The sequence below is a fragment of the Salmo trutta genome, chromosome 35, assembly GCF_901001165.1.
Source record: "Salmo trutta chromosome 35, fSalTru1.1, whole genome shotgun sequence".
NCBI classification, from domain to species: Eukaryota; Metazoa; Chordata; class Actinopteri; order Salmoniformes; family Salmonidae; genus Salmo; species Salmo trutta.
The window spans coordinates 21,581,925-21,598,698 of NC_042991.1; the positions used below are offsets into that span (position 1 = coordinate 21,581,925).

The following is a 16,774-nucleotide window of genomic DNA, read 5'->3' on the forward strand; positions in this document are numbered from 1 at the left end:
CATGTGTATTCTAACAGTGTAAAATACCCTTTGTTGACTTGATTGCATATATTGTACCTATGCAAAGTAAAACATTTTAAAATTATAGATTTTCTCAAGGGACCACATTTCAATAGCAGCCACGTTTGGGAAATGCTGACATAGTGTATTTCTGTGTTTGTGCCTCACTGACAATAACAAATACTGTGGTGGTATGGATGATTTTCTATGGCTTATTAATTATGCAAATGTTTCTAAACTAAAAATATCTTTAACAATTGCTAGAATTCGGCACTTACACCTCCTACTTGACTTGATCATTCAAAATAGCTTGAGAGGCAATACCATTGACCTTAAATATAATGAAAGTCATAACATCAGATCATCATCTAGTAGCATGCAACAAGTGTTTGCATCAAAGGCCATCATCACTCTGAATCTCTCTCATGCTATTGATCCTGTTTGGCCTTTGCATACTGTAGGGACTGTGAGTGTGCAGACTGCGTCCTCTTCCTCTCCCACAGGAGGATTGGCTCCTATGCAATCCTGTAGATTTGTCTCCAGCCTCTATGGTGTGTACATCTAGACCTCAGAGCCCACTACAGCCTTAAGCCTTGTGGGAGCTACACTGTCATTTAGAGACCTTGGGACTATAAGGTTCTATTTGACAAGACGTCACAAAACAGTTCTAAGATCTGGGACGTGAAAAATACAAATTATTTCAAAACCATACATTTTGCAGATAGAACCTTGATTATTCATAACATAGGCTCTCATTTCTTTCGCAATTGCTGAGATTTCTTTCACCACTTTTCAAAAGAATAGCCACCACTTAAGCTCTTTATGGTAAAAACAAGTACATACAAGAGCCTTAGAGCATGTTTAAGGTGCATTGAAAACATACCACAATTGACTGATAACTAGCAAGTAGTTTACTGACTTCGGGTGTCAGAGACCAGAAAAATATATCAGTTTACTCATCCAGAGCTAAGCTTCAGTAACGTTGCTAGTTCTCCATAGGATATGGTGTATTTGTCATTTTAGTGAACTATCGCTTTAACAAATGTGTGATAAAAATTAATTAATATATTTGATGATGTGACTAGAAAGAAGGAAAGGTATTCTCTTTATTACATCATTAAATGTCTGTACTTTTCTATTGAAATATAAATAATTGTAACATTCTGTGCCAGATAGAATCTTATGGCTGAACCCAGATTGACATTTCAGAACCATAAGGTTCTATCTGTGTTTGCACCCCCCTAGAAAAAAAACAGATTTACAAATGTCTAAGAATTTTGATACTCTGCACTTGAGGTACCTTTAAGGTGAGGACCTTAATGTTTTATGAAAGAAGAATTCACTACAATACAGTTTAAAGATCTGGGATGTGGATAAGTTAATTGTCACGCCCTGACCGGGTGAACTCAGGTGTTTTGGGTCAGGGTGGTTTATGTTGGGTGGTTTTCCTGTGTTTGTGTTCTGTTTTGCGTTGGAGCCTTGTGTTGGCTCTATTGGGGAGTATTTCTATGTTGGTTTCTGTCTTCCCAATCAGAGACAGCTGTCGCTAGTTGTCTCTGATTGGGATCTCATTTAAGTTCATTTTCCCCCACGCTGTTCGTGGGGAATTGTAGTTTGCACTGTGTTTCGTTTCTCCTGTGAAACTGTCACCATCTGTCGTGTTTATTGTTTTTTCGTGTACATCATATTTAAATAAAATGATGTGGAGCACGCAACCCGCTGCGTATTGGTCTGACAGTGATTTCGAGATATCTTCCGATGAGGGAGAATATGAGGAACGTGACAGAATTCCCCACCGAACCAGGACCAAGCAGCGGGAGGAAAAGGAGCGCGAGAGATGGGCTCGCGAGGGAAAGGAGTTCTGGACCTGGGAGGAGATCATGTCGGGGAAAGGACCCTGGCGGACGGACTCCCAGGTCGAGGAGGAAAAGCCAGCCGGTAGACGGAGTCGCAGGCGGCGGTCGAGGAGGCCCGGAAAACAGCCCCAAGAAAATTTTGGGGGGGGGCTAATGGGGTGGTCCGGTAGGGCAGAGGAAGAGCCCAGACCACTGCTCTCGTGGGGGATGACGGCGGAGGAGGAGACGAAGATGATGAGGCAGTTGATTGAGGACCTGCAGAGGGAAGATCTGGAGGAGGAGCCCTGGTATGCGGAGTTGCGCGCTGTGTCGCCAGTGCGCCCGCACAGCCCAGTGCGTCCGGTGGACAGACCCAGCACATGCCGTGCTAAGATGGGAATCCAGCCGGGACGAGTGGCTAAACCAGCTCCACGCTACAGGTCACCTATACGTGTTCACAGTCCTGTCTGGCCCGTCCCTGCTCCCCGCACCAAGCCCACGGTGCGTGTCCCCAGTCCTGTCCGGCCCGTTCCTGCTCCCCGCACCAGGTTAGTGGTGCGTGTCCCCAGTCCTGTCCGGCCCGTTCCTGCTCCCCGCACCAGGTCAGTGGTGCGTGTCCCCAGTCCTGTCCGGCCCGTCCCTGCTCCCCGCACCAAGCCCACGGTGCGTGTCCCCAGTCCTGTCCGGCCCGTTCCTGCTCCCCGCACCAGGTTAGTGGTGCGTGTCCCCAGTCCTGTCCGGCCCGTTCCTGCTCCCCGCACCAGGTTAGTGGTGCGTGTCCCCAGTCCTGTCCGGCCCGTTCCTGCTCCCCGCACCAGGTTAGTGGTGCGTGTCCCCAGTCCTGTCCGGCCCGTCCCTGCTCCCCGCACCAAGCCCACGGTGCGTGTCCCCAGTCCTGTCCGGCCCGTTCCTGCTCCCCGCACCAGGTTAGTGGTGCGTGTCCCCAGTCCTGTCCGGCCCGTTCCTGCTCCCCGCACCAGGTTAGTGGTGCGTGTCCCCAGTCCTGTCCGGCCCGTTCCTGCTCCCCGCACCAGGTTAGTGGTGCGTGTCCCCAGTCCTGTCCGGCCCGTCCCTGCTCCCCGCACCAGGTTAGTGGTGCGTGTTCCCAGTCCTGTCCGGCCCGTTCCTGCTCCCCGCACCAGGTTAGTGGTGCGTGTCCCCAGTCCTGTCCGGCCCGTCCCTGCTCCCCGCACCAAGTCAGTGGTGCGTGTCCCCAGTCCTGTCCGGCCCGTCCCTGCTCCCCGCACCAGGTTAGTGGTGCGTGTCCCCAGTCCTGTCCGGCCCGTCCCTGCTGCCTGCACCAAACCAGTGGTGCGTGTTCCCAGTCCGGCACGGCCCGGGTCCGGTCCACCGGTGCCCAATCCTGTTCCGGGCGACGGCTCCGCTCCAGAGCCTGGGCATGCCTCTCCACAGTGGTCCAGTCCGGGCCAGAGGGGTAGGGCTAAGGGGGAGGCGGGGGGGAGAACACGCCCGGGGCCAGAGCCTCCACCGAGGGTGAGGCGCCCACCCGGATTCCCCCCCCTAATAGACTTAAGTTTGGTGCGCCGGGAGTACGCACCGTTGAGGGGGGGGTACTGTCACGCCCTGACCGGGTGAACTCAGGTGTTTTGGGTCAGGGTGGTTTATGTTGGGTGGTTTTCCTGTGTTTGTGTTCTGTTTTGCGTTGGAGCCTTGTGTTGGCTCTATTGGGGAGTATTTCTATGTTGGTTTCTGTCTTCCCAATCAGAGACAGCTGTCGCTAGTTGTCTCTGATTGGGATCTCATTTAAGTTCATTTTCCCCCACGCTGTTCGTGGGGAATTGTAGTTTGCACTGTGTTTCGTTTCTCCTGTGAAACTGTCACCATCTGTCGTGTTTATTGTTTTTTCGTGTACATCATATTTAAATAAAATGATGTGGAGCACGCAACCCGCTGCGTATTGGTCTGACAGTGATTTCGAGATATCTTCCGATGAGGGAGAATACGAGGAACGTGACATTAATGCTCAATGTCTCAGAACTATGCTTTGCTCAGATAGATCCTTGTAGTCCCAAGGTCACAAATTCCAATTGCACTTCTGTATGCTACTCTGGGGCATTATCTTACGTCAGAAAGCGCGTCGATTCCGCCTGCAGTGACGCTATCTAATGTAAAACAATGACTCTGGGGTAATCTGGGTATATTTCTTTGCTCTTAAAACCCACAGGAATCTACATACTTTGCCACAATGGCAGTTATTTCAACTTCTGTCACGTCACATTTCCCTATCATTGCAGATTAGATCATTCACAGCATGTCTCCAAACGTAAACACAATTGTGAATGGCAATTCCAAAACATTGAGGATGGAATGATATCTTGACCGTGTGATGAGTTAAATAAAGGTTAAATAAAAAGAAAGAAATCCAATAAAAATGAGTGTCCTGATTGTTAAAACAGAATAAAAGAATATGTTCTAGTAGTTCTGGATGCTTCAGCTGTTCTGTTTAAATGTGACCATGACCATTCTGTATAAGGCACAATATCACTGGAGGGAAAAACATGTGCCAAGCCTCTTAGAGTAAACATGGCACATCAAGCAGCAGTAACATTCCTTTGATCAAAACTCAGCCATATAAAAATGATTATATTTTTATCTACCAGAGCAGATAATAAGGAATTTCAAGATGAGGTACCTCAACGGAATGCATACATACTGCACTTAGCTTTTATATAATTCTGACAAATGTTTGATTCATGTATTTGTAAGGGGATAATTTTTTTGTCATATTTTCATTAGCATATTAGAATGATGTTGACCTTTAGCTTTCGTGGTGAACTAAAGCTGAAAGGGTAAAGAAATAAACTCCAAAACCAGACCATTGTTATTGATCCCCAACATTTTCTATGGTAAACTCTTAGAAAAAAAGGGTTCCAGAAAGGTTCTTTGGCTGTCCCCATAGGATAACCCTTTTGGGTTCCATGTAAAACCCTCTGTGGAAAGGTTCTACCTGGAACCAAAAATGGTTCTTCAAAGGGTTCTCCTATGGGGACAGCCAAGGAACCTTTTAGGGTTCTAGATAGCAACTTTTTTCTAGGAGTATAGTGAGTGGCACAGTCTGAGACAGTCTCATGCAGACATGCCAGCCACCGAGACATATACTTAATATTGATAAAAAGGAACAGATGGGAAAATGAGTAATGGAGAAGACGGAGAGAGATCAAAGAATTAGCCTAAGGCCTTCCTCTCCTCTCCCACCTCCCTGCTCCTCATACTCTACTCTCTCTCTCCTTATCCTTACCTTACCTCACCCACATCTATTCAAACACTCAGACTGTGTCTAGCATCGTCCCGCTCTTTTTATTTACCTTTGACTGCAGGTTCTACCTCCTCCTTGGGCTCAGGAGTTACCTCATCTTCCTCCTTCTCGGGTTCAGGCAATGCTGCTACCACCACCTCCTCGAGTTCATGCTCTGGTGCTACCTCCTCCTCCTCTTCGTCGGTATCAGTAATGGGTTCTACCTCCTCTTTGGATTCGGGCTCTGCTGTCTCTTCCTCCACTGCCTCTTCTTCCAAAGCTTCCTCTATTGTCAGCTCTGGTTCAGCAGATGGTTCCTCAGTCTCCTCCTCCTCCTCCTCCTCTTCTGGTGCTTCTGGAGGGATGATCTCTGTGAATATACTCACAGCTGCAACTGAATAGCTTTGCCAGTTTTCAATGCATCAATGAGGAACCTAACTTTGCATTAGGGGATATTACCCAGCCATTGTAAGGGTCATGCTGACTTTCAATGGAATAATTTGGTACTAACATCAGTATGTTACACAACATTTGGTTCCCATTTGAACTCTAAGAGTGGGAGAAGCATGGCATGATGGGTAGTTTTCACCTTGGATCTCTTCTGTCTTTTCGTCTTCTTCAGTCTCTTTAGCCTCTTCAGAAGGTGGGGTTATTGTTTCTTCAACAGGTGGCATTACTGTAATGCATGCAATTAGTTATATCAGAAAATCAAATGTTGGCAGCATATTATGAAAGCATATTGATTGGATGAATGGCATCTTTTGCCATTAATATAATGAGAGCTTCAATATGAACAGACTTACCTTTGAGCGCTGGTACATTGAACGATAACGTTTAAGTTTAGCCAATTATATTTTACGTTTTAGCAGACACTCTTATTCAGAGCGACTTAGTGAATGCATACATTTCAAAAAATGTTTCTCCACACTGGTCCCCCATGGGAATTGAACCCACAACCCTGGCATTGCAAGCACCATGTTCTATTAACTGAGCCACACAGAACCTGTAAATTCTCTGTAAAGTATTTACATAACAAATTCAAGATTAAACAGATTTACAGACGGCAGAAACTAAGTATCTTTGATCAAGCCAGCGCCATTAGTAATCTACTGATGCGATAGTACTACTAACTATTACACTATTAATAACTATCAAAGCAAGGCTATGGTGGCATATTATTGAAAGCTGTGCATGTGGTGAGTAATTATGGTATACAAATATGATATAAGATGACTAATGATAAATGCATTTCAATATCATTTAAAAAAACAGTGGCAATACTATTGTTTCTACAACACTTCCTACATAAACCGCCACTACTTCAACTGCTGATGGAAAAAAATGGACTGTAGCCAAAAATGGACTGTGAGAAATCACAAGCCCTTGACCGACCTCCCGGAGGATGTAACTAGCTACAGGAGCTTGATGAGCGGCAAGTTCACACATGAAAACTGCCTCTGGTACCCCCTGCCTTACAGAGGTACTTGGCTGGCAACCCTACAGAGCAACAGCAGATGCTACCTTCTGATCTACCCAGTACGAAGACGGGGATCTCTATCACAACCCCCAGAACATGCACTGCCACACACACCTCCTCGCCTGATTTCATCAATATTCATGTCTAGGTTGGTCCGTTGCCAAACCTAACCAGTGTATCATCTGGAAATAAGACCAACATTATTCTAAACCAAGTCATTTTTCTAAACTAGAACATGAAACAATGTGCGTCATTAAAACATTCATGTCTTATCATTTTTCCTGGTTTGTTGTGGAGGCACCATACTGGATAAAATTCCATCCACACAGGCCTTGCTACAGAGGGACAACAAATCCTATCACCCCGTAACCACCATCTTCTTTGTACTGGAGTGTCATTGAAAAGTGTAATTTCATTGTGTATCGAGGAACAGAAGTATTTACTGTGTCTACCTGGGCCACTCTGGTTGACAATTACAAAACCAATATACAAATCAAGTGTACTATTACATCACTCTAATCATGCGTCTTCCGTCCTTCCATCATTGGGCTTCCTTACATACTGTACTGTATATTATCTTTGTCAAATATCATAATTTATGCCATTAAGAATATCATGGGCAGTCCTAAGGTAATAATTCCTACTGAATGTATCAATATGATTTAAGGCCTTGTTACAAGGAACAATACGTACTGTATTAAGTAAATCACCAACCATCACTCATGGGTAAAAAAGGTATCTTTGTGATGCTGTATAATGTGACTCCGAGAAAGCTTTAGTTTCAAGGCAGATTGTTCTATTATGGATCTGCAAAAAGTGTAGACTATTCAGACTCATTTGATCTCTTATCTATACTGTATATCAGATTTGAGTGCAGTATAAATAATTCATGGTATAATCAATAATGTACCCTATGAAACATACAGCTAGTTTTAATTCTGACCAGTTAGTTGATAATGTATGAGTGTTATTATCTTCTCATGGACAGTACTACACAGGTATGATGGTTATGCATGATGATGAAACATCAGCGCAATGAAAGTTACTGGTCAATACCTGTCAAAAGAAGGTCATCAATGCCATCATCATCATCCTCTTCTTCATCCTTGGATAGATCATCTTCCTCAGGAGCTGAACTATCAAAGGCTTCTGGTGTGATGTCTTCATCGGCGTCATCATCTTTGCCGATCACTTCAGCTGCATCCTTCCCCTCATCATCATCATCTGCTGTGTCATCAGAAATGTCTGCGACATCACTGACAGTCTCTCCTGAATCCTCCATTGTTTTGTCAGCGTCATCAACGACGGCACCACTGTCCTCACTGACAGTGTCATCATCGTCATCATCAGTGTCCTGTAAACTATCTGTAGAGTCATCAGTTGTATCGTCAGCTAATGTGTCTGAGATATCAATACCCTCACTATCAGCAAGATTGACCTTGATATCATCATCGTCATCATCGTTATCTTCTAGGTCAATGGGTTTAGCATCATCATCTGTTTTGTCATCATCTATGCTATCATCTTCCTCATCATTTTTATCCTCATCATCATCATCAACATCATCAACATCGGCAGAAGAGGCAACAGCATCTACATGTTTCGCAACAATGTCAATGTCATCGTCCTGGATGTCATAAACAACATCTTCTGTGACATCAATTTCCTCCTCTTTACCATCATCATCATCATCGTTGTCATTTGCAGTAGAAGCAGGAGCATCCTCTGTGACTTCAGCACTGGCATCATTGGTTTCATCCTCTTCATTATGGTCATCATCAGTGGAAGCAACAGCAGTATCACTGGCATCCTCATCTGTAATTGTTTCCGTTTCAGCTTCAGCTGTGGTGTCATCCTCCTCTCTGTCATCATCTCCAGCAGAAGCGTCTGTCTCTGTGTCATCAACAACAATCAGAATGGGAGCTTCATACTCTTCATCATCATCATCAGTCTCAGCAGTGACTTCAGCAGCAGCTTCATCCTCACCATCATCTCCCTCTTCCTCAGCCACCTCATCCGCTGCAACAGCCTCTTCCTCCTCCTCCTCCTCCTCATCATCTTCTTCATCCTCAGCAGTAGCAGCAGCTTCCTCATCATCAGCAGCAGCCTCTTCCTCCTCAAGATCATCAGCCTCCGCAGCAGCTTCTTCATCATCATCTGCAACATCCTCTTCCTCATCGTCATCATCCTCATCATCTTCTTCATCCTCAGCAGTAGCAGCAGCTTCCTCATCATCAGCAGCAGCCTCTTCCTCCTCAAGATCATCAGCCTCCGCAGCAGCTTCTTCATCATCATCTGCAACATCCTCTTCCTCATCGTCATCATCCTCTTCTTCAGCCACTGTAGCAGGCTGTTCTTCATCTGCCTCACCATCATCATCCTCATCCTCATCTATCTTAGCCTCAGCTGCTGCTTCCTCGTCCTCTTCTTCATCTTCTTCATCTTCTTCCTCATCATCAGCTTCTTCTTCATCCTCATCTTCTTCATCCTCATCTTCTTCCCCTTCTTCCTCATCCTCATTTTCCTCTTCTTCTTCATCCTCATCCTCATCATAATCTTCCACTTCTTCCTCATCCACCTCATCTTCCTCTTCATCTTCTTCTTCGTCCTCTACTTTAGCAACTGGTTCTTTTTCCTCTGCAAACATCCCTGCAACTACAGAATTAACTGTGTATCTTAACATGATGAGAAAACCTTGAATGAAAAGTGACATTCAGTGCACTGGGCCATAACCAAAGAGACCCATAATGCATTGAGAGTTTTCAAGAACACAACACACTGCACAATATCTTTATTGTGTACTCATAATGCTTACACCTGACAAGCTGCTCTCTGCTCACCTAAACCACATACATCTAGTGGTGTGTATGTATACTACCATGATCCTTATTCCATACCATCGATATGTCGATATATCCAACATAATGCTTTCTCTATATTACATTGCAGCATGTGGTATAAACATAATGACAGTGCTCCATGATGCAAGACACCACAAAGACTGACTCACACAGGTTGACTTGTTTGAGGAGAATTATAGGTTAGAAATTGTCAATCCACAAAGAGTCTGTCAGTGAAGAGTTGTTATTTTCTGTGGTAGTGAAATGGAGACTCGTAGTACCAACAGTCTCCCCTTTAAGAATCCTCTCATTCTCTCATGGTTATGATGATGCTGGGTATGAACAGCAATTCAAAACCGTTAAAACCCCAGACCGAAAGGAAGACGGAACCGAACAAAACAAAAATAATACCCTCAAGACAACAACTCACACTTACTGTATAAACAGTATGCACATGGAAACACATGCTAGAAGATGCAGTACTGGTGAATTCATGTCCATATAAATTAGTCTGTTCTTAATTAAAGATCCAATGCAGCCGTTTTCATCTGAATATCAAATAATTTCTGACTAACCATTTAGTACCTTACTGTAATTGTTTTCAAGTAAAATGGTTAAAAAGAACGAACAACATTTTCTTCTTAGCAAAATGCAATTTCTCAGGCAAGAATTTAGCTAGGACTGTCTGGGAGTGTTCAGAGAGAATGGCCTAACTGTAGGAGCCTAATGGGAGGGATGTGTCACCTGAAAACTATCTGTTATTGGCAGAGAGGGCAAACTCTCTTTGTTATTGGTCTATTAACTAATACCGCCTGGTATAAGTAAAAAAATCCCACCCAGCCAAACAAGCTGACATTTCAGGCAGTCTACTCCAACAGCTCTTACACTAGGGGCTCTATTTTCGGCTGGCTTTAAGGTGATGCTAGTGTCAAATGCACGTTAGTTTGCTATTTTGTCATGTAAAAACTGGCGCACTGGCATTTTCCAGCCCTAAAGCCAGGTTCAGCAATTTACCTGTCTTATATCAGCTCGCTTGCGCTCAGATGGGCGGGATGGAAATATTTTAGGTGTGTCCTTAAATAAATGATCCAAAGTGCTAATTTCAGGCAGCGCTGAGAGGGATATTTAAGACCAACCAAAGCTGGTTTTGGTAACGCAGTAAGTAATGGCATGAATTTTGACAAAGGAAACACAGCCTATCCAGTCGTGACACACACTGCCCGTATGGGCATGGAACAAGAGTAGACTAATCTGCTTTCTTACTATGTATTTAGCAAAATAAAAAACAAATATTTTTTCCCATTTTGTTTTATTTGATTAAAAACCAAGCATAGCCTCCCCTCCTCTGTATGAAGCCTTTTTTTGAACTGCTGTTCAATGCAGTTGCGAAGTAGTCAAGACTGTCGATAAAGGGTTTGACTCCTGACACCGCTTGGAAATAAAGGGTTTGACTCCTGAGACCACTTGGAAATAAATATTAATCACCAAAGCTTTATGAAAATATCAAGTTTGAGAGGAGCAAAACAGTGAGGTTACATTCCCTTTTTATCTATGCATTGTAGGCAGGCCCACATTATTTTAGCCATGCAGGTCCCTTGTTTAGGCTACAAATTCCATGCCCATCATGAAATGAGAGATGAGAACCTCTGTACTGGTGAATCTCGTATTTAGAAGTTATTTTCCTGTGACAATTGATTGTTTTCTGTTTCATATGTTCAAAACCCAAGCCCTCCCTTACCCTAGGCCCAACGAAGGCTGGTTCAACAGCAATGCCTGTCTTTTTCATCCAGGCGTCTTTATGATATAATTACCTTTTACATTTATTTATTGTTGTTGTTGTTAAAACGTTGTTAAAACATTTAATTTTATTACAACTAAACTTATTGGAATTATTCACCTTCCTGGTTTTATGGCGACAACTCCGTGGCACACCTGCAATGCAACTCCTGTAGATGTGTGAATATGATATTATCTGTAAGATGGGTCCGATTATGTTCATAAAACATATTTGGTCGCAGTGTAAGATAAGTCTACATTTTGTTATTTTGTTTCTGTAAGTCATTTGCCAAATTATAACAGACGAACATTGGAATTGCTGTTGATTCCAAGGCAATACATAAATTACCGTAAATGCACAACTTGAAGCAACCACATATTTTGCCATGGAGCACATTCTGATTGGCCATTGAGGGGCCAAGCCTCGACATACCGACAACTTGTTTATTCATCAAAACCCAGCCCTTTCACGCCAAGGCCAGCAAGTGCAACAATAATTGTAATACTGAAAATAGCTCAAATATTTCTGACACACCCCTGAACCTATAGCGCTACAGCCTGCGCTTAGATTTACCATTGTGTTAGGTTTGTTAAAATAGAGCCCATAGATTTACCATTGTGTTCGGTTTGTTTAAATAGAGCCCCTAGATTTACCATTATGTTAGGTTTGTTAAAATAGAGCCCATAGATTTACCATTGTGTTAGATTTGTTAAAATAGAGCCCCTAGATTTACCATTGTGTTCGGTTTGTTAAAATAGAGCCCCAAGATTTACCATTGTGTTAGGTTTGTTCAAATAGAACCCCTAGATTTACCATTGTGTTAGGTTTGTTAAAATAGAGCCCATAGGTTTACCATTGTGTTAGGTTTGTTAAAATATACCCCCTAGATTTACCATTGTGTTAGGTTTGTTAAAATAGAACCCCTAGATTTACCATTGTGTTAGGTTTGTTAAAATAGAGTCCCTAGATTTACCATTGTGTTAGGTTTGTTAAAATAGAGCCCCTAGATTTACCATTGTGTTAGGTTTGTTAAAATGAGCCCCTAGATTTACCATTGTGTTAGGTTTGTTCAAATAGAACCCATAGATTTACCATTGTGTTAGGTTTGTTAAAATATAACCCCTAGATTTACCATTGTGTTAGGTTTGTTAAAATAGAGCCCCTAGATTTACCATTGTGTTAGGTTTGTTAAAATAGAGACCCTAGATTTACCATTGTGTTAGATTTGTTAAAATAGAGCCCCTAGATTTGCCATTGTGTTAGGTTTGTTAAAATAGACCCCCAAGATTTACCATTGTGTTAGGTTTGTTAAAATAGAGCCCCTAGATTTACCATTGTGTTAGGTTTGTTAAAATAGAGCCCTTAGATTTACCATTGTGTTAGGTTTGTTAAAATAGAGCCCCTAGATTTACCATTGTGTTAGGTTTGTTAAAATAGAGCCCTTAGATTTACCATTGTGTTAGGTTTGTTAAAATAGAGCCCATAGATTTACCATTGTGTTAGGTTTGTTAAAATAGAGCCCTTAGATTTACCATTGTGTTTGGTTTGTTAAAATAGAGCTCCTAGATTTACCATTGTGTTAGGTTTGTTAAAATAGAGCCCTTAGATTTACCATTGTGTTAGGTTTGTTAAAATAGAGCACTAGAAGTGCATTATCATAATTTTCACAATTTTACAGTATCATTTCAACCTCGTGGTGTGGAAATATATATAAAACACAGAAAAATCTAGTTTTTGTCTGAACTGCCCCTTTAAGAGTATTTGTACCATAGTACTACCAAATAATAAGTCAGACTGAGATAAACTGTAATGGTCTATTTATAACTGCAAACAACTCTGACATTTGAAATTCGAATTCACTGAAATTAATGGTACTATTAGATTTTATCCTACTACAATATCAACAACCAGAAGACTTGTAATGACCATGTATTACAGCGATCAATAATTAAGGTAAATGGACCAGTTGTCTGTAGTAGCTTCTGGGAGTATAATTACGGTGTCTGGGAATAAATTGAGCAAGTAATCACACACAGGTACAGGCTAGTAATATCACATTATATAGCAATTCCTGACAGGAGAACACACATTTGCCATAAATTACTCTGGCAACAGTGCAAATTACCACTTACAGACATCATGCAGCAAAATGCCTCACTCCCATGTATCAATCATCAATACATGTCTAATGTTATTTCATATCTGATTAATTTTCTATATGAGCGTATTAAGAACAGGAAGGCACAGACCTTGTTTTCTGGACGGTAGGAATGCAGCTATGAGGTAGGAAGGAAGGTGATTTCAGTAGCAAGAGGTTAAACACAAAGAGTGATCCATGTCCCTTGACAAGTACACAATGTCTGACTATGGATAAGAAGTTAGTAAGAGAACTGCAAGTAGCCAAGTTAATACAATGGTTATGTTAATAAAATGTAAGCATTTTAGCAAAGCCCCAAAACAACAAACCATTTATTAGCGCTGCTGAATAGCTTGGTTAGAGTGATATCCATTGATTTTGCTTACTAGTATGTGCATTTGTTACGTGCCATTCTAGTTAAACTACATTAGATCTAATGTAGTTTAAATATAGTAAACATCGTATGTTTACCTATAAACCTGGAAAGCATGGCCATGGTACCTTCTGTTCCCCCCTTCTCACTTTCAGCATGATGATCCTCTTCAACGTACCATCCTATATCTTTTGGGGCCGGTTTTACTGTTACGTGCCAAGGTGAACATCCACAAAATCAACCCCCATTAACCTCAGCCTATGTAATCTTTTCAAATCCTTGGGACAGCCTACCTACATTAATTAAATGTTTGGTCCTAAAAAAAAAATAAAACAAGCATAATTTCATCTTGTGTCAAGGTTTAATTTTGCTTATCTGTTTTGTCAGTGATGTGAGGCTCCTAAAGAGTGAGGGGAATTGCATAGTGGAGATAGGTGGTGGAAAACGATGCAGTGGAATGGTTTCAAAATGCCATCTAGAGAGACAGCGGGGCAGAATCCTTAGGTAATAGACAGCTGTGTGTTAGATTTAGAGATTTAGAGATTTGGAGAGTTTATTAGTCACATGCACGTGGTTGCAGATGTAAATGCAGGGTGCAGTGAATATCTTAAGCTCCAAGCTCCAACAGTGCAGGTCAAAGGGAAGTGAATGAAACAATAGTATTTCTCAGTATAAGAGAGATTTAGGCCTATGTTATGAGGTCATTATGTTAGGGTCTCTGGCACAGCCAAGCATGTATAGCCTACTAGATAGAGCTAAACCATCATATAGTACATCTTACACTACAGTCGATTACAAATGTTGTAGGTCTTGTAGGTCTAACTCCATGCAGTGACCTGCATTTCAGCAGCAGGTTTGGAGTGACTAAGCGGCACGTCTAAGCTCTTGCTGAAGGAAACAAGGCTTTGACTTGGAAAGCTTCATTAGTGGCCGGATGAGTGAGATTGTTATCTCAGGTCATATGGACGCCTGCTAAGCTGTAAAGCCAAGCTCGCGTCCCTCACAGTAACCTGTAGCTGAGTCCTTTAAGGGCACAGGAAGTAGCAGGCAGAAGAGCAAGCATTCACATTGACTGACAATAGCGCTATTGCCAGGAAGCATTTCTCAACAAATACGTTTTTTTTCCTTTCACTAACATCTGTGTTATAAAGAGCATGAAGAAAACAGCTATTATAAAACATTGACGAATAAGTAAAAAAACCTATGGTAAATGAATAGATACATGAAAACAAACCTTTTTTCTTCCCCGGATCTAGCTCACCTAAAAACAGATTGGGGGAGGGGGGGGGGATATGGGGGGAATATGTTAGTGTAAGAAAGGAATCAACACAATAGATCCAGTGAAACATTGATGAAGGCAGAATCAATTATGAATGTGGATCAGAGTGGGAGTAATGCTCTTCTCCAGCTGCAGCCACTTTACTTTTACCTCTTAAAAATCACTAAGGCGCTAAAGAGTATAAGTCAACTCAATGAGAGGCAGTAGGCTACACAACAACATCAACAACATTTGTTTACTATGAATCTCAGAGCAAAGGTGGACGATTTAGTGAAATGTATTCCTGTGAAAGAGCCTGGGAGTGGTAGCAGAATTATGTCTAACATGTCAGCTGTGTTATGCTAAGTTTGTGTTATGCTAAGTTTGTGAGGGAAAACAAGTGTGAACTCCACAAAAGTCAGTAGACAGGTTTAGTTTCTGCAGAGCAGTTTGATTTGACGAGTCAGCCATTCTTCAAGGGAGATGTGAAAATACACCCACCTCGTTTGTGCTAAACTGGCTCTAGCTATGAATAGCAGATATTCACATTTGGGATTTATTTTTTCTCTCAGAAGTAAAATGAGAGGAAAATGCTAATTCTGAAGGGTGTGTTTGATGTTGTGGGGTGCGTTTTGAAATATACTGTATCTCTTACTGCAGAGAGAAGGAGGTCCTTTCAAACCACATTAGCCCAAGAGATAACGTTACCAGGTTGTATAAATGCATTAAAGCAACAAATAATGTTTAAAGCTTATTTATTTAATAATTTGTTATTTATTGCTATGAATCTGAAGTATTAAGAAGGTGCCAAAGCCATGGCGTCACATAACCTGGACACTATGTTGTGCCTGTACGAGTGGTTAAAGTGTCTACCCTACAGTAAGACAGAAATAGTCTCTGCCCTTTGAGTCGTAACTCACAGACAGCTGTCAGACAGCCAGGCAGGTCAGCATCTATCTGTATTTAGTCCACTGAGCTATGCATAGCCACCGTGGGACAACCCTTTCTCTTACTTTCTCTGTCCCTATAATCTCCATTTGTCTTGCCCTCCATCCCTCCACAGACTCACTCTCTCCATCATTTACAGGGAGCAGAGGTCACTGTCACTGTTACCGTATGTGTGTGTGTGTGTGTGTGTGTGTGTGTGTGTGTGTGTGTGTGTACATAATACAACTACATTGCTTTCTTCGGTGAGTTACTATTGGGACTGACATTTGTGCTACTCTCCTGCACTCCCTTTATTGCACAGCGAAACTATTAGTCAAATCTACGTGACGTTTGCTTACATTATTTTGTTGTACTGTAATTCAATAACAGCTGCTGAACTGTACGTGTGGTGCTGCTGTTAAATTAACTATAAACATTTGCTTTCCCAAATCACACTGATGTGTGTTCACTTCTATGCCACAAATCAGTACTGTTCCGCAGGAAGTTTGTCCCTGAACTGTTGTACAGTAGTTGTCCTCCACACTGGGGTATACTTACAGCTCCTGTTATAAGAGCTGGTAAATCACTAGGTTGTCATTGGAAAGGACTATTGATATCAAGTTCCTTCCTGGTTCAATAAGACTGGTAGAAATATATCTTAATACCCAACTGAATCACAGGCTAAGCTATGGAATGGAGACTAGCTCCTTGGCTGTTTCAGATGTCCTTTAGCTAACATTGTGTAAACTGTATGTGCTGATTTTGTTGTGAGGAAACATACGCTGCTGAGTATGTTGTAGTGGTGAGTGTGGAGAGAGAGAGAGAGAGAGAGAGAGAGAGAGAGAGAGAGAGAGAGAGAGAGAGAGAGAGAGCTAAACCTTCACTTAAATTTAT

General features: G+C 42.3%; 1 protein-coding gene across 10 annotated transcripts in view; it reads right to left on the reverse strand.

Moving 5' to 3' along the window:
• The window catches only part of LOC115174858 (titin), a 78,580-nt gene that overhangs the window by 41,142 nt on the left and 20,664 nt on the right, over positions 1-16,774 (reverse strand). For 6 of the 10 annotated variants that reach the window (XR_003871870.1, XM_029733809.1, XM_029733808.1 and 3 more), the window contains exons 5-10: positions 14,930-14,956; positions 13,794-13,901; positions 13,435-13,461; positions 7,625-9,223; positions 5,681-5,767; positions 5,162-5,446 (exon numbers count right to left, since the gene is read on the reverse strand). Coding sequence is in view for 9 of the 10 variants with exons in the window: in XM_029733809.1 (XP_029589669.1) it covers positions 5,162-5,446; positions 5,681-5,767; positions 7,625-9,223; positions 13,435-13,461; positions 13,794-13,901; positions 14,930-14,956 (2,133 nt within the window). In the remaining variant the exon portion in view is untranslated. The remainder of the gene's footprint in view (positions 1-5,161; positions 5,447-5,680; positions 5,768-7,624; positions 9,224-13,434; positions 13,462-13,793; positions 13,902-14,929; positions 14,957-16,774) is intronic. The other 4 variants (XM_029733801.1, XM_029733806.1, XM_029733805.1 and 1 more) reach the window with 4 other exon arrangements.